The sequence below is a fragment of the Hoplias malabaricus genome, chromosome X1 (assembly GCF_029633855.1).
Source record: "Hoplias malabaricus isolate fHopMal1 chromosome X1, fHopMal1.hap1, whole genome shotgun sequence".
Taxonomy (NCBI): domain Eukaryota; kingdom Metazoa; phylum Chordata; class Actinopteri; order Characiformes; family Erythrinidae; genus Hoplias; species Hoplias malabaricus.
The window spans coordinates 17,701,582-17,722,937 of record NC_089818.1 but is presented as its reverse complement, the minus strand read 5'-3'; the positions used below and the strand labels follow the sequence as shown (position 1 = coordinate 17,722,937).

General features: G+C 39.4%; 2 protein-coding genes across 2 annotated transcripts; one reads left to right on the top strand and one right to left on the bottom strand.

Annotated features, from left to right (window-relative positions):
- Window positions 1-544: 544 nt before the first annotated feature.
- Window positions 545-2,815, top strand: LOC136675607 (uncharacterized). Its single transcript, XM_066652247.1, has 2 exons — window positions 545-951; window positions 1,562-2,815. Exons 1-2 carry the CDS (start codon window positions 690-692, stop codon window positions 2,713-2,715), a joined length of 1,416 nt encoding a protein of 471 aa, XP_066508344.1. The 5' UTR covers window positions 545-689; the 3' UTR covers window positions 2,716-2,815.
- A 61-nt stretch (window positions 2,816-2,876) lies between these two features.
- Window positions 2,877-20,376, bottom strand: LOC136675604 (nectin-4-like). The gene is made up of 11 exons (XM_066652241.1): window positions 19,917-20,376; window positions 16,227-16,421; window positions 15,202-15,369; window positions 13,985-14,263; window positions 13,325-13,442; window positions 9,260-9,411; window positions 7,915-8,086; window positions 7,731-7,806; window positions 5,823-5,885; window positions 5,052-5,240; window positions 2,877-4,788 (listed from the first exon to the last, which is right to left on the bottom strand). The coding sequence occupies exons 1-11, from the start codon at window positions 19,960-19,962 to the stop codon at window positions 4,531-4,533; spliced, it is 1,716 nt and encodes a 571-aa protein (XP_066508338.1). The 5' UTR covers window positions 19,963-20,376; the 3' UTR covers window positions 2,877-4,530.
- Between the last annotated feature and the right edge of the window lie 980 nt (window positions 20,377-21,356).

The following is a 21,356-nucleotide window of genomic DNA, read 5'->3' as shown; positions in this document are numbered from 1 at the left end:
CCCTGTTTGGTAGGTAAAAAAACTTCCAACCACTAAGTAAAAGTCCCTGGCTTGTGGCTTGTCAAAAAATCTGCTAACATGTTGACAAACTACTCCACTAGGCCTAACTCAGTAGACAGTAACTCCTTTAGAGCTCATTCGCTGCAGTGATGGGTCTGATTTGTTAAATTAGTGTTTTTATTTATTTTTCTTTTTGAATTTGCTTGAGATGTGCAAGTATAAAGAACACACATTATAAGAATGATTGATTTACAGTTTAAATAAAAGGCCACTCTGTGTATAGATTTGAATTAAATTGGAACAGCTCTTCATAGGAATTTATTGAGTGAACTCTTCTTAACACAGAATTTAACAAAAGCTGGTTTCTGTCGGGCTGAACACATTGAATATCGAATATTAGGGTCTACTTTCAAAAACATATTGGTAAAGTTGCTAATGAATATATATTACCGATGACGTGCATAAAAAACACTAATTCCGACTAAGGCCAACTACAACCTAAATGAGGTCCCCGCTTTTACAGTATTTACGGTCGACCGGAAAATACCGTTTGTCCACAAGCTACTGTTACTTGAGGACCTCTATTTTTGATTCAGATGTAGAAATGTTAAATTAGTCTCGACATTTAAGAGGACAGCTGTATCCGAGTGGTTGGGGTTTTATGATTAGTTTACTAACAGAAGTTAACAATGCTGTGTGAGCACGAAGTGGCGAGTAACAGCGGTTCTTTCCCCAGCAGACTCGCCGCGGTCCTGGCCTCGGCGGCAGCGGAGCTCGGTAAACTGTATGACGACGACCTAGTGGAGCTTCGTCTGGAAATGTGCCGCAAAAACTCAGAGATAGAGGCTTTGAGGAAAAAACTGGAGACGGTTGAAAATGAACTGAGGTCCATTAAAGAGTCCCAGAGCCCAGTGAGCCCGACCCGAGCTCCACTTTCTGGAAAAAGAGCAGGTAAACAGAGCGTTGCTGCCTTCCACGGTACACGATACAGCAGCTGGATTAAACCGCTGGGGATAATTATCAGACACCACTACCACAGTGATTTCGCGGGCGAAAAATATATATATACTTCAGAGGTTAAAAACGATTTCTCAGTTTAAAAAAATCATTGTCACGATGAATTATTAGAATTTTTAAATATTATCTTAAAAGTCAGGCCCTATTTTTAACTGTAGTGTTTAACAAATATATTTATGATTAGGAATAAGTTACTATTAAATATTGAGTTATTTAATTTGTCAAATGTATTGAGGAATTCTGTGAATTTACTTACACTGAGGGGACAATATAAAGAAATCTCTAGTGAATATATTAGTGTTATTTTAAATTTATTTTCCAAAGAAAAACCTGCCTCCAAAATTATAATTTTACAAAAATTGAAATTGTGCCGTAGCTAACATTTTTCCAAAGTTGAGTATTTAGTGGATGATCAGAAGTGTTTAAATTTGAGAGAATATTTTATATGTATAATGTATATACTACAAAGTGTTTTGCATTATCACAAACAGAATAAAGCATAAATATAACTAGTTGAACTTACATAGAATTCTTTTCCCCTCAGGTCAAGGAGAGAGCATAGAGAGGACCAATCCGCAGATTGTTTTGAAACATCATCAAGCGTCTGACTCTGGCATGAATAGCAGGAAAACAGACATTCCACCTGGGAACAGTCATTGTGCTTCTGCTGAAGTAATTGACCTACAAGTCACCCTTGTTAATAACGGAGATTTAGATTCAAATACCTCCCTTCACCCACCTATAGAGGACCTTAGTGATGAGGACTTTGGTGGACTGGAGCTTCAAATGAAAATGGAAGAGGCTGCTGTTCTAGGCCAGACTAATGAGTCCATGCCAGAATGTGTTGAGATTGAAGAGAGTGAGACCCAAACCTGGTCCTCTGTTTCTGTAGTGAATGATGTAGATAGTACAAAAGATACAGATGATTCTGACTGCAATTTTGTAGATGAACAAGCTCCTTCATGTGCAAACATGGAAAGAAATCATTTTCTGTCTAATACTGAAAGTGTGAGTGCTTCCATGCCTGTTTCCCAAAGAACAGTTTCTCTATCTGGTTCACAGAGGTCAGGTTCCATACCCAGTTCCCAAAGGACCAGTTCAATAACAGGTTCCAAAAGGACGTGTCCTATACCAAGTTCCCAAAAGATACCAGGATCTGAAAGCACATGTTCCATATCCGGTTCGCAAAGGACAAACTGCTCCAACCCACAGCCAATGAGACAACAGAACCGGATCCAACCCCCATGGAACGAAGCATCATCAGCAGACTTTAACCCTTTACAACAAGCTCAGCGGCCATTATTTCAACAGCAGCGAGTAGACAATATAAACCAGCAAAGGTTACTATTTCCTGTCTCACCAACAACGAACACTAGACCTCAAGAGTGTCCCACTCTCTCATACGATATTCTCAACCACAACCACAGCAGAGGCTTATTTACAGTGGATGATATCAATTTAGGCAGAGCCACATCCCCTCACCGGAGAAAGCCTCTGAAAGAGAAATGGTTCATCTGCTCGTTCTGCGGGAAAAGCTTTGACCGCTTCAGCCACCTACAGATGCACCAGAGAATTCACACAGGAGAGAAACCCTTCAGTTGCAGCACCTGCGGGAAAAGCTTCTCCCAGCAGAGTAACCTCCGCACGCACCAAAGAACACACAAAGACGTCCAGTTACCTCAGACTAAAGCGTTTTGAAATGGAAAAGCAAGGACAAATGAGACCTAGAACACTGAAATGTAATTTCTATTCAAGATAATTAAACCCAACTTCCAACCATTTTGGTTTTCCAAATATTATAGGTTTCTTTTATTAATTAACTAATTTTATTTTATTTTTACAATAAACAAAAATGTTGACAAATTCTGTTCCAGTGTCGTTACAAAATGTACAGAAATATACAAAAAAAAATGAAAAAACATTTCTCTTTATGCTTTCATCTTATGGTCATTTACTCATATTTACATCAACACATTGATCACAACCAAATGGAACTAACATGATAACAAAAATAATAAAAATTAACTATTAAAGTTTCTACACTCAGCAGTGTAGTGCAAACTAATTCCCCAAAGTAGGGAAGGTACAGGCAGTGACTTAGTTGCACTGGAAATAAAAGAATTATGGAGGAAAATGATACAAAAAGTGGTGGAATATTTAGCTTTTCCATAAATGCCTGGGAGAATTTTCTAGTAGTAATTTCTAATTATAAATTTTATAAGGAGTACACATTTTAAAAAAGGAATGAGAAAACAGGAAATCAACAAGACAAACGATATTCACAGTATCACAAGAGTTTTGCCATGAGACGACCCAAAGTTGCACCACTGTAACAGCTGGACATTCCTCAGCCAGGGCTGCCTGTGCTCTCTGTTGACATTGTGTGGTTTAAAAGCTTTTGACCAAGCACCTGAACAAACTCCAATGAACTCAACTAGATGATGTTTAAGGATCGCTCTGTGGTGCTGGTGTTTTGCTTTAGGGTCTCTTATCTCTCTATTTAGGGTCAGACTGCCAGATGTCTGTCCTGTGGCTCCACAGTAGAATTGGATAAAGAAAATATTAACACAGAAAATTGTAAACTATATTTACACCATTTGTTTTAAGGTTTCACAGACGTTCAACTGTGGATCTCCACAGATGAGCAGTGATCAGCTGCACATGAGTCTGTAGGACAGGGATCAGCTAGAGTGGTGTAAATCCCTTTTTCTTGAGTGACAGCAGCATCCAATAACCTTGGGATGAGTTGGAGTGGCACTTGTGATCCAGAACACATCTTCCAGTAGCACCACTTGACCTCAACATTTTTTTTGTTGCTGGATACAGTCAAATCTTCACAGACATATTCCAGCATCTAAAGTGTTCCTGAAGGGTAGAGGCATTGCTACAATAAAGGAGGAAAAACCATGTTGATGTGCAGGATTTCAGCAGTAACAATGTCTGCAAACTGTGGGCCATGTGCGCCATGTAATTTTTCCAGTGTCATAAAATCTTGACAAAGTAGCCTGGTAATGTACTGATAGTATTTATTGGCTTTGGAGTCAGTCGGTGCCTGTATTAATGTAGCATTTTCGTATTTAAATGTGTGTTGATGCTAGTATTTTTCCTTCTTGCAGTTGTTTTTCCCTCATTTGCCTGTGGGAGGCACTTCAGCGATGCCTAGAACAGACTATGAGGTATATCTTGTACAGCAGCTGCCCAGTATAAGTTGTCTAAACGGCAAGGGCTGGTTGAGACCACTGGGTACAAAAAACACATTACATTATTGTTCCCTTCTGAATGGGTTTTAACAGGCATTCGTTTTGCCTCACGGAATGTAGAAGAAATGTTGGGCATTTCCAAAGATGCCTTGGTGCAGCAGAAAGCCAGCGAACCTAATAACATCTCTGTTCACTCCTGGAGATCCTGGAGGCTAAAAGCAGGTCAAAAAAAGATCGCAGAAGTGAGATGCCATGTAGAAGAATGTCCTCTTCTTCAGCCCTGTGGCCCACAGTCAAAGTAAGCTGATAACACTCAGATGATTTGACCTCTTGGGTGTAATATTATAGCATTGGGATGAGGCTTTGGCCTGAGGAAGCCATTACTGTAATGGAAGTGGTTTGTGAGCGCCTCTGATATCTGATAGGAGTCGGAAGTGCAGTCACCCTCCTCTCCCTCGGTCACTCCCTCTCTCTGTCCCCATCCTTCTTTCTCCATTCCTCCTTCTCTCAGAGGCCCTGAACAAACAGACAGTGATGGGGGGCTCTGGTCTTTGTGAAGCGAATCTGAATCCTGAGGGAGTAAAGGACAAAAAAGAGAAAAGAAACAGAAAAAGAGTTAATTGCAGAAGTCTTTTTTCCGCTGTGTTGTTGTTTCATGACAGAGCTGAAAGTCTTATATTTGTAATAGAAAATATGAATTATTTGGATGCTGCCTTTGCAAAAAGTGGGATAAATATGTGGCTTTCAGCTTTATTTGATTTAGTACTTTCACAAATATTTAAATGCAATATCCTTTAAATGTCCTTTTAGTAGGTTTTAAAAGAAAAGCCTCACTAGAGCCACAGTGCTGTTTGTTACGTAGGACTCCACTCTGCGCCTGCGCTCCTCTCTTTCTGCCTCCGTCTCTTTCTTCCTCCCACTCCCTCGATCTGAGCGGCAAGCCGGGTAGATGGCAGGACGGCCAAGGCTGTCGTATTCGCCTTCTCTGAATCCATCTCTCTGGGTACAGAGTGTGGAGTTCCCCTGGAGGAAAGAGGCCACTGGCACATTAGGAATTATCCAGTGATCATCCAGTGAGTTCTTATAGCATCCGCAAATTACATTAACATACTACACTTAAATATAAAGGTTCTATAGAGAGACATCATGATAGAAGCACTTTTCAATGGGCATTTATTTAGATAACCATTTGAGTAAATGAGATGTGTGTATGATAAGCCTTATTAAAGATTAAAGGAACACTAGGTAGTATTTCTACCTTTAAAAGGTACAGCTTCAAAACCACTGTGAAGCTTCACTGACCTGTAATAGTGAGAACTGGGCCTATGTCATTGCTACTCTGGGCTCAGCACTGCAGAATCTGCACTGTCTAATTTCTGGAGGAGGTTAGCAGACATATGCCTATCCCTCGATTTCAGGACAGGGCTGTAAAAGTGAATTACACTCTACAACTGTAGGGGGAGCCCAGGAGCAAAGATATAAAATTTTACCTAGTTTTCCTTTAAAGGTATTCTACCTAATTAATATAAACTGCATGTAAAATAACTACAAAATATAACCATTATAAAATACAGACAATAGATGAAACAATGAGTGGATGGGCACCTCTAGAGATAGGAAGCTGTTTTTTAAGGCACTGTCCAGTCTGATAAGGGCACATTCCTCCGTCTGAGAAAAGAAGAGATAAGCACACATTGGAGTAAAAGTTTGAACAGTCAGTCAAAAAGAAGTTCAAGCATTTATGACATTTACATACCATTTGTGATAAAAAGGTGTCAACACCTTTTTGAAAACTAGTCCATCCACATTTTTATTTTAGGGCCGTGACCTTTCTAAGCCAGATATTCAGCATTTTACATACAGACTGCGGGTGAAGAAAATAGTTCCTGGAGGTCCCTGAGAACTGAGAAAGTTGCCCTTGTGCTGAGGCCAGGCAGTTTATTAAATATATCTGGAAGGATGCAGTGAGAGACTACTACCGGAGCAATCCCAGTAAACATTTAGCCGTTGATTCAACGTTGAAATAACGTAATGACTGCTGTCTAATCAACGTTCTCTTAAGGTTGAAAATGAAAGTTGAAAAGACGTCCAAACACAGACGTCCCGAAATAAATTACTTGTATAAAACTCATTTTGGACGTCCACTGACGTTATCGATTGGTCACCACTTAACTAACTTATTAAAATGGATTTTGGACGTCCACTGATGTTTAAAATATGTCCTTGACGGACAGACTACTTTTAGACCTGTTTTGAACGTCCAGGGACATTCCTTGTTACTGGGATCACTCAGTTCCTAAGTTGTTTTTTGAGATGCTGCGTAATCAATGTATTTTTTTTACTTTTAGCTCGGTCATTGTTTTATCAAAGTATTAATATTTTACTTGAGTGTTCTTTAAGGCTACTCAGCCAATGAAATATCTGGTCAGCAGAGGTCCTACTGGGTAACTTTCCATTGATGGTTGAGTTAGAGGTGGGATTAAGATATTTGAGAGCAAGGGATGGGATGCAACCTACAAAGGGCACTTATTTGGCAGGTATAAACAATAAACTGTTGACTAAGAGTAGACCTTTCTCAGTGTGATGTCAGGTTCTACAGACAAATGTTTCATGGTTGCAGACAATACAAACTTTGTTTGCCAGTGTTTGAACTTGTTTTGTAATCTAACACCATTTGTCAGTGTTCCATTGGTGCTTGGAATAATACCCGACAGCTACAGTTCAACAAAGAATGGGCTTCTGAAAATAGTTTAGAAAACAACTACAAATGATATATTTGAGGGCTCAAAGGTGAAAAATCCTCTTTAGTTATGGACTATACATTGTGACGGGGGAAAAAGTTGCTGTTGGAGTAAGTTTCAGTGATGTGCCTTAACTTTAGAAGGATTACCTTTTTCACCTTTTTCATAAAATCACTCACACCTACGGACACTTTTGAGTCGCCAATCCACCTACCAACGTGTGTTTTTGGACTGTGGGAGGAAACCGGAGCACCCGGAGGAAACCCACACAGACACAGGGAGAACACACCACACTCCTCACAGACACACACCCGGAGAAAACCCACGCGGACACAGGGAGAACACAGCAGACTCCTCACAGACAGTCACCCGGAGGAAACCCACACAGACACAGGGAGAACACACCACACTCCTCACAGACAGTCACCCAGAGGAAACCCACGCGGACACAGGGAGAACACAGCACACTCCTCACAGACAGTCACCCGGAGGAAACCCACGCGGACACAGGGAGAACACAGCACACTCCTCACAGACAGTCACCCGGAGGAAACCCACGCGGACACAGGGAGAGCACACCAACTCCTCACAGACAGTCGTCTTCCCTGTCTTGACTTGAAAGAACACCCTTGAAGATACCACCTCAGTGATGGCATTTTTGTGACTGTGCCTCCATAAAACCAGACATTATTTGAGGTAATGTCCTTAAACAATTTAAGCAGACCATTTAAACCTGAAAATCCATTTTAAATAAAAGTTAGTCAAGTAGTACCTGCACCCTGGGGTCACTGCTAAAAGAGTTGAGTCTTCTCATGGAGGCTTGTCTTGAGAGATTATTTATCTCCTCTCTGAAACAAACAGAAAATAAAAGAGAAGTGTGTTTATAAAAATGTAAATGATTAAAGTATTAGTATTATGATGACTATAGATGTGTTGATGATTGTTGGGAGACTCACTTTCTTTCACTGAGCTCCTTCTTGAGTTTTCTGTTCCTGCGTCTATGGTGGCGATTAACCAGAAGGATAATAAACACCATGATGACCACCACGCCACCAGCCACTCCCCCAACTATGATCATTAGGAGCTTGGGGGAGGATGGGTTCATGTACTTAGCAGTTTCAGAGGCAACTTTAAATATAAAGGTGAAAGGAAAGAAGTGTTAAAATGCATTTGTCTACCACTAGGGGGCAGTACAATTCAATCTGGCCACTGAAACTGACCCACTGCTTGCAATTTAAACAGAGAAAAGATGATTTAAAACATTCATTTGGGGAATACTACACAGATTGAAGAATCCATGTACAATTTCATGGTGTTGTGTGTATATATAGAAATATATTAAGTGTGACATAAAAAAACCCTAATTCCTTAATAGGCTGGTTCTCTATAAGAATTGTGTGGATTGGGGATTACTTAGCACCCTGATACGTTAACAGAGTTACAACTTTTAAATAAAAAAAAAGCACTGAAAGTTCATTTTCCACTATATGGGCCCTTTAAGGGCAAGTTATATCAATACAATAAAGCCCTTAAATGAACAAAGAGAAAGCACTTAAGATGTAGAGCAAGGTGTCTGTTGCCAGTGGAAAAAGAAAATGCACTCTGTCTGTAATAATATACCAGGACTGACTCATAATTGTATTTCTTTTTGTTTACTCTCCTTGAGTATTCATAATACGGCTATTGTTCCAAAGAAAGTAATAGTCTATAGTAGTACAATAGCATCACATTTAGTGTGGACCAAATTCTTAAAGCTGAAAGAGGAGCTTGAGATAAAAGGATCATCGATTTCTTTCCATTATCAGGCAGTGATAAAGTATGATTATTAAAAGCATTATCAGTCCTTGTGGTTCTTCCATTTTTTTTTCTGTCACTTTTATATCAAGCAATAAACGCACACACACACTCTGGGTCATTTTATTACAGAACTCATCCGATAATATAAATAAAATATAAGGAATAAGCATCACAACGCTTGTGTGTTTGTAAAGTTATTTTTGTCACTGAGCCTTTTAGACTGACGCATGTAAATGGAATTTTCTGTTTGGTTACCCTGTATTGTGCCTCATTTGAAAAGTAGTCTAGGCTGAAACACTCCTCAATGTATTATCTTGTCTTATAACAGGTAAAGCTAAGCTGCTATAAGTCATTTATACATCTTTTTAATTTTTGTGATATCACAAAACAAATTGAATCCAGAATTGACCTGAATTTGCAAAAAACAACAATTTATAGGATGTCATTACAGAATACAAGGTTAAAATAAAAGCTTTTTCGTTCTTCACACAGAGAGGCTGTTACCTGGAATTGCTACGTTAACTTCCGCTCGCACCGCCCCCATGCTGTTTCTGGCTTCACATTCGTACACACCCTCATCCGTCTTATTCAGTGGGTGATTAAAAATGAGCCGGTGGCCTTCCACTGTCACACCTTCAGGCAAACTGCTGCCCTTTCTACACACCGCAAAACAACAACAACAAAAAACATGCTGGCCTTAATGTTTATTATTTATTATAATGATAGTTTGACGGATCACACTCTTATACTGCATATGTGAAAAAGTATTTGTTTTCTGACAACCTCTAGCTGCCTGACACCATGTATATAAATGATTAGCTCATTTCCTCCATGACGAACAGTTGAAGGTGAGATGCTTATTTTTATTCATACCACCTCATGTGCTTAGAGTCGTATCAGTAGATCTCTGAAATAATCAATACATTAAAAAAAATTATGAAATGTGTGGTGCCCAGAGCTAGCTACAGAAATAACGTTAATCCCAGTCATGTTACAACTGTGACATAATTTCATTTCACATACAAACCAAAATATTCTTTATGTTTATTTACAACTCCAATATGTTTATATTATACATTATTAAAAATGTTATTTTACATGATTAAATAAAATACTGTTATTAATATTAAATTACATGATTAGAAAAAAAACAAACCCAACTAAGAGCACATATTTATGTGTGTTGTAGTTATTACTCACAGGAAGTCATGATATAAAACAAAAGAATAAATAAGGTTTAACACATTTTTAACATTCCTATATGAATCATTATTAAAATATTATAGCTTCAGTTAAATATGAACGTGAAGCTTTTAGTCTCCTTTAGTTTCAAGCCATTTATATTTAATTATCCATTAAACCCTGCAGAGCTGCTTTCTCAGACATGGATTAAGTCTAGTCTTGGACTAAATTGCAGAGTTAATGGTGATTAATCCTTGAGAATTATTTTCAGTCTAAGCTTAGTCTTAATCTGGGTCTGGGAAACTGGCCCAGTGGAACAATAAAATCACTATAAAGTAAACGGTGGTGAAAAAAGTAAATCAAATTGACATGGTTTAAACAAATGCCACAAACGTAATCGCTCAGACTTCCGACGCCGCTGTGGGTGGCAGCCTTTCCAGTAACTGATTTGTTTGTAACGTTTTCTTGCTAAATTTCCTTTGGGATCAGTAAAGTATCTGTCTATCCATTAATCTGATTGGGGTCTCAGGTTTGCTTCTTTAGTTTGGCACTTCTGAAGCTAACAAGGGCAAAAACTATTGAAAATATTGTTGGGGGATGTACCAAGCACATTTAACTACACTCAGGATATCAACTGATACAATGTTTCCTTTTTCAGTATAAGATATGTATGCCTTATATGATGCATTGTGAATAAATGAAGTGTACATTACAACATGCAACAATTACTGAACATTAATAAGTTTTAAAAGTAGTCATGCACCTCCTTAAATAAGAACATAAAATTAAAATATTTATATCATTTTAAATGTAATTTGTTTTGAAATTCTATTTTTTCCAGTTTGGAGCAACTGAGTATAACACCAAATATTGATAGTGGACCGGCCACATCTTTACACCAATAAACTATGTTTATATCAGTATCCAAACTGAACCTATGTATCACTGTTGTGCTAAAATAATGTATAAGTCATATGTACATTTGCCAAAAGAGGCCTGATTCTGATTATATAAACGATTAACTCACTTCCTCCATACCATACTATAGAAGAACACATACTAATTTGTCTTTGAGGCACCTCTTTTCCCTGGAGCCAGGAGATCTCTGAGCTAATGAATGACTTCACTTCTAATATCTCCCCAGTGTTTTTTACCCTTTGGTCTGCCCAGCAGCTTTGTAGTGACGATCTGTGAGTAACGCAGAGAGTTTGAGAACAGGAGGATTGTCTTCAAACCCTAAAAACCACCACAAACACACACTGCACTTAGCAGGACACACCCCGATACTCGGTGCGTGCGCACACACACACACACACACACACACACACCAGCAAGACCCCACTGTTCTAGTGAAAGGGGTCATGTTGCCAGGGCAAGCATAAGACCAAAGGTTCTCATATTCCACCATCTTTAACCAAACATATGAGCATTCTGTGCTTAGGTCAAAACATAGAACAAAGCTTTGTATTTGTCATTAGAACAAAAATTTATTCTGAGCACATTTTTGTATTTGTATATACTGCCATATAAATACTTGTTTATATATATATATACTTTATCAAACATTATCGAAGAGTTCAACACTGCTGGAACAGAAGGCTAGACCTCTATTTTTCTCTGTGGAATAGTGCCCAAGCATGACACAGCACAGCCAAGTGCCACATCAGCGTGCTGTAATAATGTCTATCCCAGGAGATGAAAGATTGCTACTGTAATTACAGAAGCGTCTGTGCCGATACCCTCCTGCAGAGTGTCTCTAATCAAAGTAAAACCCTGTCTTTTTAGGCTTCCATTAAAACAATATTTACGGTGCAGTGTGGTCATTTAAAGCTTAGGAAGTGTCTCCCCCTGTGCTCCTCCCTCTCTTCTTTGCTCTCGCTCCTCTTTTCTCACTCTCTCTTGCTCCCCCCCCTCAACAGCTTGTGTGAAACCATCTCCTGCTGAGTCTTCACTCGCAAGTTGTAACATTACACTGTGGCTTTTATTTTACCCTCAAAAGAGCATTTGAATAAGCACGGCTTCTGGAGTTTAATGCCTTTTGTGTGCATGTAGTGCGATCATGTGTGAGGTAAAGTGAGAGTGCAAGAGTGAGGTCATTACAGTGTGCGTTTACTCCTGATTATGCAGAGATTTCTGCAGTGTCATGGATTCTTTAAGCATTAGAATAAGAGTACACTGGAATTAAACGGTTGTATGAGGTCAATTACAGAGGAGAACTGAGGAGTGCAAAAAGTGATATAATGTAATATATACTTGAATTTGGAATGTTTGGTATGAGTGTTTGAAACAAAAAGGCTACAATGTGGAGGGTAGAGGTAACTGTTGTTTACTGGTTGGGTATTAGTTTCCACTGGCCCTCAATTCTATATGAACAGACTTAGGAAATATTGAGAACATTTGTTTATTTGCTTTTCAGCCAAACTATCACTTTAACAGTAACTGATGGGGTAACTCAGTATAAGTCCAAGTCTATCTCAGTGATCCCTAATTATTCATTCATTCATTATCTGCAACCGCTTATCCAGTTCAGGGTCACGGTGGGTCCAGAGCCTACCTGGTATCATTGGGCGCAAGGCGGGAATACACCCTGGAGGGGGCGCCAGTCCTTCACAGGCCAACACACACACATTCACTCACATCTACGGACACTTTTGAGTCGCCAATCCACCTACCAACGTGTGTTTTTGGACTGTGGGAGGAAACCGGAGCACCCGGAGGAAACCCACGCGGACACCGAGAGAACACACCACACTCCTCACAGATAGTCACCCGGAGGTTCCTGGAGCTGTGTGACTGTGACACTACTTGCTGCGCCACCGTGCCGCCAGATCCCTAATTACAAATATCATAATAGTATAGATAAGTATCATATATTCTCAATTTGCTATAATATCAGAATAATCACTTGTATAATGCTATGCTACATTTAGTGGGCCATGCACCTGTAGCTGGTGGTTTATTGTTTTCATTAGTAAGCTTCTTATTTTTACTATTACTCCAGTTAATAATAAAGTGAATCATAAGTTGAACAGACTCAAAACTGTTGACAGATTTTACTCCTTTTAGTAGCTGAAGAGTAAGAGATGAACAGCTCAATCTGAAGGGGGCTAAAAACCAACAGTGAACTATGTTTTTCCTATTTATACCTTGGTTTCAGATTAAATAAATAAGGCCATGCTCTGGGTCTGTAACTATAATATCGTTATGGTATCAATGGCAATGTTATGATGCACAGGTGACCCAATCAGCCTAGTCATTTATCTACAAATATGTTGTTCATTCTTTAACACGTTTGTGGAGATCTGCACATGGGAAAGTAGACATATAGAGATTCACACACACAGACAAACATTTTGGCAGATACAAAGACAGACAGGCAGACAGTACCTGGTCCAGGTGAAGTTTTGTGGTTGGGGATTCCCTCCACTCTCACATTTGAGTTCTGCTCCTATCCGATTAACCAGCCAAGTCTGATCATACCCAACAACCACAGGATCAGGAGGAACTAAACACACACACACACACACACACACACACACACGATGTTATAAAAACATACTGGAATTTACAGGCTACATTTGCATTCCCATCTTTGTTTTCCAATACTGTTTTCTCAGGTTACACCTTTCTACCACAATGGCCCAGATTTGTGTTTCTAAGTGATCCATATCTGTGCGTGAAAAAGTATGTAGGCTGTAAACTGGATGCACATCTTCTACTGAAGAAGCATTAAAATGGCACTGATGTTATTTGAAAAGTTTATCTTTTTTTAACTGGAAAAAATCAAAGGTTTCAGTTTCACTTTGTGAAAACATACAGATTTGCATCTCTTCAGTCATGTAATGTGAAAGTACACTTGAAAACACCTACAGTGCTGTACATACTGGATTAAAATCACTGGAATTATTACTGGCAGCCTACACTGACTTCAGATGCATACTGGATCAACATCTTACATTTACACTAGTTCATTTCCAACAGTGCTTAAGAGTCACATCAATATTGCCAAGTCAAACAGCTATCTATTGACTGATCAAGTGGACTCACAGTGCACTACCAGTGTGTTGCTGTGCCTTTGGGGGCGTTCTAGAGCAGGGTGCCACACCAAACAGTCCAGCCGCCGGCCATTCAGGCTCCGTAAAGGATGCAAGGAGTAGTAGGATGTGATGACTTTATCCTCTGAGATTTTGTTCTGTGACTGGCCAGGAATGTCTGTGTCCCAGGAGAGGTGGGGCCGAGGCAGACCAACCGCACGGCATGTAGCCCCTACACGAAATGTTTGACCTTCCTCCAGAATTACAGGTTCGAGCATGGCAATAGGCATCCCTGGAGAAGAGTAAACACAGAATGAGGAAGATTACATACACTACATGGCTAAATCACACACTTGCCCCAAACCATGCAGAGTTACTAGGAAATTTAAAGTACACTTGTTTACATGGTATCAGACACGTGTACAAAACGAGTTCATTGAATTATATATAAAAAAACATATCTAATTTTCAGGTATATCAAATTATATAATATTGCAGCTGTATTATATAATAATTACAATTCTATAATATGTAACTGATGTTGTTTATATTCAGGTATAACTATTATATTTATATTCAGTTCTAACTGGTGGGGTAAAAGCTATTATGTTTTCGACATTAGCCTTGGCACCTACAGTGAAAACTAAAGTAAACACAACATATTTTGACTGATTTGTGTAGCTATTTTCCCATACTAAACTAAGTATTCACTAAATAGGGATATGTCAGTGTTTAGTCCATGTGATCAAGCACGTTTCATCTTGCTTTTATCACAGACGTCATCGTCAAATTCTGCAAATCTGTACAATGATGTAATATTTTCAGAACGATTAGATCTAGGTAAGTATAGTAAACATCGTGATATTAATGGTATCAAAACATTATCCTCTCATTGTTAAGTTTTAGCTTCATCCTGTGAGGTCATACATTCTGAACTCTAAATACGTATCAAATACTGTTCATGACAAGAGCTGCAATTTTATTTATATATAATTAAGAACATTTTCTTTTTTAATATCTTGTTTCAATAACATAAATAGACCAATCAGAGGTAACAAACAATGTGCATTGTTGATGATAACCATCATTAATTACAGTTTGGCACGCTACCTTCAGTTTTCAAAATTAAAGCCAGATTCTCTTGGTTATATTATTAGTCCTCAATCTTACTTTACAGAAAACAACTGTCTTTTATATCATATGAGAGAGACAGAGAGAGAGAGATCTTACTCCAGACAGTGAGCGTGATTTGTTTCTCAAAGTTTCCTGATGGAAAGGTAGTTATGTGGCATGTGTATGTGGCGTTGTCCGATTCCTTCGTGTTCACAATCACCAGTGTTGAGTCTTTAAAAGGGTCAGTACTCTTGAAGTGGACACGGTTACTGAAACCTGGAAACTCTACACACACACAGACACACACACACACACATATTTAGAGAGGAAGGGTTCTATTTTACAGCACTTTCTGCCAAAGGGAATCTCTACAAGAGATCCTTTGTTTCATAGCATTCATTGGGTATCCTTTCTTTGTGTTTTATGGATGGTTTACCTGTGTTTCTCTTTTATATCTGACGCAAGATCAAAGAAGTTACATTCAGTTTTACTAAAATCCTATTAATTTTATTGTATTCTATTGAATAAATTTTATTGTCCACATTTCAGCATTATGTAGTTGTACTCATATATAATTTAAATCTAAAACACCAAAATGTATCAAACTGAACTGGGACTAGGACAACATTCCTCCATTTTATTAAATCCTTTCCTAAAGAATCATTAACGACATCAAAGAAAAAAACTCACTTAAAATAACAAATAACACTCGGTTTACACACACACACATATATATATAAAATCAGTGGGAAAGGGTTGGGTGTGGTTGTTTCCTTCACTCCCCAACAAATTACATAGTGCGGTTTCTGCAGTGCTGAGCCCACAGTAGTGACAACAGAGGCCCTATTCTCCCAATTACAGGTCAGTGAAGCATCACAATGATTTTGAAGCTGGACTTTTTAGGTAAAAAAGTGTTCCTTTAAAGACATTTCCCAATATTTGGAAGACATTTTCCGGATAAAAGTATTACGGATAATTAGTCTTAATTGATAAGGACACATTATCAGCACATTTCAGAGAAGCTTGAGGGGTGTGTTTTAAGTAGTGTCATTGCTTTATAATGAGAACAGCATAAACAGGATTTAGAAGTTTCAGAGGGAAACTACACCCATGCTTGTGTGTGTGTTTATTTCTGTATGTACCTTGAAGTCCTTCAGTCATGTGTTTAGTGATGATTAGCTCTTTAACTCCATCGGTTCTCTCTCTGGACCAGGTCACCTGCACCACTCTGCTGTCATCCTGAATGCTGAACTCACAGGGTAGCTGTGTCTCCTCATCAGCAAATGCACGCAAGATCAAAGACTGGACGGGCTGCACAGACTCCCCACACACACTCACTGTCAGGGAGAGAAGATTATTATTAGCGCTTTTTCATCAGAAAATCTGAAAACAATAGTAGACGGTAATCTTAGATGTTTTGCTGTTTTGTACCAGTGCTCAACATCTGGTCTGGTCTTAATTTTGTAAGACACCATTTTGTAAAAGAAACCTGCATGAATATTTCCTAAAATCTCAGCTAGTTGGATTTTCTGCTTCTCACGATCCATATTTTTACTGAAAGCTTAATATGTAATCTCGAGGTCTTGGCTCTGGGGTGTATACTGTTGTTTGTTTGTTTGTTTATGTCAGGAATGTCTTCTGAAAAGCTTGGTGGTCTACCAGGGCCATTAGGAATCCCATTTTCTCATCTTATAATTAATTTTAAACCCAGTTCGGGAAACTCTTACCAATTTTCCTTCGGCTTTGCCCTTATTTAGTAATGAATAACTTTCTTGGAAAATAAATAACTTGTCCTTAAAGGCCATTTTGATTGGAAATTAAATAAAGGGTAAATAACTTGTCCTTAAAGGCCATTTTGATTGGAAATTAAATAAAGGGTGACCAAACATCACAGTACTGTGAATCACAGTACACAACATAGCAGAAGAACAGAGGAACAGTTGTGCAGCTGTGAGAAAAAGGTGGGGAATCGAAACTGAGTTACTGAGTGTAAGTGTGAGTGTATGTTTGTAGCTGTAGTATTGTGAATGGTGCCGTGAGAATAGTGTGTGTGATTTGTTTTGAGGTGAATAACCAGACTTTGGGTTAATGTTCAACTCCTTCTATCATGATTAATTACACTGGACATACAGAAACCTGACGGACACACACAAAGTACAAAACATGAATAACGGGCAATCCCACACTTACGAGGACATTCCCACACACTGAACACGATTTGAATCTCTTCATCGGTTGAGTCCAATTTTTTTTTTTTTGTCTGAGAGAAACACACTGCAATATTTGTGGTGGGCCAATGGCATAAAGAACAAAAGGTACCAATAAAAAGGAATATTGGGATCTTAATGAAGACCTGGGCATGATTTAAGAGGTTTGAGGAATGTTTTGTGGACGTATTTATGCAAAGGCTTGGGTGACTATTGACATTTAATGTTTGTCAGTTGCGTTGACTGCAGAAGCCCAACGCTCAACTGAAATGCAAACTTTTGACTTGAAACATATAAACGTTTTCCCTGACAGACTTCCACTTGACTCATGACTGGAATGTTTTCTGTCATGTTTCTGAAGTTATGAAATGTCCCCAGATGTGAACAAATTGTAGCTTGGGAGCCAAAGCTGTCTTGTAGAGATTTTTAATCTGGCTGCCACAAGCTTTACTCGAACCGCCTCACCTACATTAACTCCACCCTCCTCACATGCTTTCATCGTGTTAGATATATTAAATGCGACAATAAACCATACAGACGCCCCTGTTCAATTCACTTAAATCACATTCTTCCGATACAGGGCTTTCTTCAGTGCACTTAGTAAACTGAATGGGCTAAAACTATTAAAGTCTGACTTCCTCTCATACTACTCAGCTTTCACTTACTGGACAAGACAAAAAGAGCTTTTTGTTGCCTCTCATTTTTCTTCTTCTTCTTCTTCTCCTCCTCTTTCTGTGTGTGTGCTTCTCATTCTTCATCTTCTTATCTGTGTGTGTGTGTGTGTGTGTGTTGTGGCTGTCACACTGGCATTTCCTTTCATATTGTTATTTACCTAAGGATCCCACCTGTCACACAGAAACTCAAAAACTCAGACGCCTCTCAAACACAAACATGTTTGTCATCTGATGCCTCAGTGTTTCCAGAACAATGCAGGTGAGCACAAATATACACTGGAAGTGTGACCTGCACACCCAACACAAACATACACACACACACACACCCAATACACACGCACACGCACATACACTAAACTCAAAAACATCTGAGAGGAGAAGCAGGTGTTTCATAAGTAAAGTATTACAATATTAATCATTCACTCTTTTACCACAGTCACTCGTGGCGTCCCTTGCAGGAATGTCACTCTGCTTCTTACGCATTTCCTGCTCCCTCACCCTCACTCACACACACACACAATCACATACACACACTCAGACCTAACCTTAAATTTATGGAAATCTGCTTTTTAGGTTTTCCAATGATACAAAGTGGAAACAACATAGACAGCGTTCTTCTGAGTGGCATTTTCCTGACAATTAGCCCTCAGCAAATCACAGACACTCAGAGTCACTGTCATAAAGACATAAACCTGCTACGTGTAATAGGGAACCTCTAAAGAAAAAGGAAAAGCATCTGAATTTTCAAAGGAAGTCCCAGACAAGTCTGGACTCTTTCTGTAATGCATTAGTTCCATAGAGCATTCTGTCTGTGTTGTGATCACCACCATGCCTGTCAGTTTATCGTCACTGTCCAAGGGAAAAAAACATGTATCATTATTTATTTATTTATTTATTTATTTTTACTACATCATTTGAACATAACAGCTGTCCTTCAAATTGTATGAAAATTTCATGAATGGACCAATAGAAATGCTCAAAAATGTCTTGAAATAAAGTGTTTTTACTTTGACTTCTGTTGAAAGTTAGATGTTTTTTTTTTCTTTTCCTATAAAGTTTATTTGTAATATCATTCTAGACCTGGGGCTATGACATAAAGCAGGATTTCCCAGTTAGCCTGAAAACGTAAGACCAAAACTGAGGATAGTTCGGTATTAAAGTGCCTGCTATTTTCCTAAATTACAACTTGTTTTTTGGGCTTAAGTTATCTCTCTAACTGCTCTGTCATATTCTCACTTTGACATATTTAATCTTAAGTGTTATCCTATTTAACATTAGTAATTAATAGCTAGAGAAATCAGATGTCCTGTTATGAAATCTGTCAAGAGATATCTCAGAAACTGAATTGTTGTCACTGAGTAGTGTAATATAACTGATGTGTAGCGCTATCACAAGGAAGACGGATATTATTCAGGTGACTGTAGACCACACAGACGTTAATGTGTACTCTACATGTGTATGCGTACCCAGTAAACATTTAGCCGTTGATTTAACTTTGAAATAACGTAATAACTGCCATCTAATCAACGTTCTCTTAAGGTTGAAAATGAAAGTTGAAAAGACGTCCAAACACAGACATTGAAAAGACGACTATTAGACGTATTTTGGACGTCCATTGACGTTATTAATTGGTCCCGAAATAAATTACTTGTATCAAACGCATTGTGGACGTCCACTGACGTTATCGATTGGTCACCACTTAAGTAACTTATTAAGATGGATTTTGAACGTCCATCGACGTTTAAAATATGTCCTTAACGGACAGACTACTTTTAGACCTATTTTGAACGTCCAGGGACGTTCCTTGTTTAGGTCCTGGGTATGTACCTGCCGTATTTCATATGTTTATAATTCTATAGTTATATCAACGGGCAGATTTGGACTCTGTACTATGTACAGTCAGTATAGCCTGAGGTTAACTTGTGTTTGAATTGTACTTGTTGTTACTCACCTATAAGTGCCGTCAGTAACAGACCAAACCAGACCAGACGAGCCATGTTTTCTCAACGGTTCAGAAGTCCAACTTCCTCGGGCAGACAGAAAACCACCAGCAACAACAACAAAAAACAGTGTCTCGTTGTTTTTAGTCGCGTCAGGCGAAGCTAGTTTGCTATGGCAGACTCCAGAGCACACATATCCCCTTTTGAATTGACTGAAATTGTCCAACAAAGATTATTGCTACCGCTGAATCCCCCTCGCGCAGGTTCTCCATAAAAAGCAGGTTCTAGATTCCCACAATTTCCCGAAACATCCTGGAACTCCAGGCCAACTGTTTAGTTAAGCGGGTTTAACCGTTCCGAGGTGTTTGCCGTTTCACCGCCTCGGAGTCGTCCGCGTGCTCACCTGCCTGCAGGTGGGAAAGTAACTGTGTGCGCGTGCACCGCGCGCTCCACCCCCCCGCCACGATTTCCTTCGGTGTCTCTGGCGCTGAAACGCTACACCGCGGATTGTCGTTTGACCGGTGCAGCCAACCGGCCGCGTATTCCACATAGCAGGGTCTCTCAGATTAGCCAGATAACTTAAGCCCAAAATTATGTCTCTACTATAGGAAAGTATCCTAGGAAACTCCTGTTGAAAAACATTCAATTTCGGGATTACGTTATATGGCTAACTCAAATATAACTGAGGGCTACACCACAGAGCAGGATGTCTGTTTTTAGCCGTATAACTTAAGCTCAAAGTTTGCTCAAGCTCAAGATTGTCCAATAGAAAAAGGAATATTCCTATTGGATAATCACAATTTTTGGGATTATCTGGCTGAGTTTTTTTCAAATAGCCCCTGCTGTAGTGAGCACACCTATTACTATCACTGGTTAAAGCAGCGAGCAAAAACATTTTTGCTCAAATATAGCAAATATTTTCATTCATTCATTGTCTGTAACCCTTATCCTGTTCAGGGTCGTGGTGGGTCCAGAGCCTACCTGGAATCATTGGGCGCAAGGCGGGAATACACCCTGGAGGGGGCGCCAGTCCTTCACAGGGCGACACAGACACACATTCACTCACACACTCACACCTACGGACACTTTTGAGTCGCCAATCTACCTACCAACGTGTGTTTTTGGACTGTGGGAGGAAACCGGAGCACCCGGAGGAAACCCACGCGGACACAGGGAGAACACACTCCTCACAGACAGTCACCCGGAGGAAACCCACAGACACCGGGAGAACACACCATACTCCTCACAGACAGTCACCAGGAGGAAACCCACAGACACCGGGAGAACACACCATACTCCTCACAGACAGTCACCTGGAGCAGGACTCGAACCCACAACCTCCAGGCCCCTGGAGCTGCGTGACTGCGACACTACCGGCACTACCGTGCCGCAAATATTTTCATCTAGAGCACAATGTACAATGTCCTCTATGGATGTTATGCTCATTTATT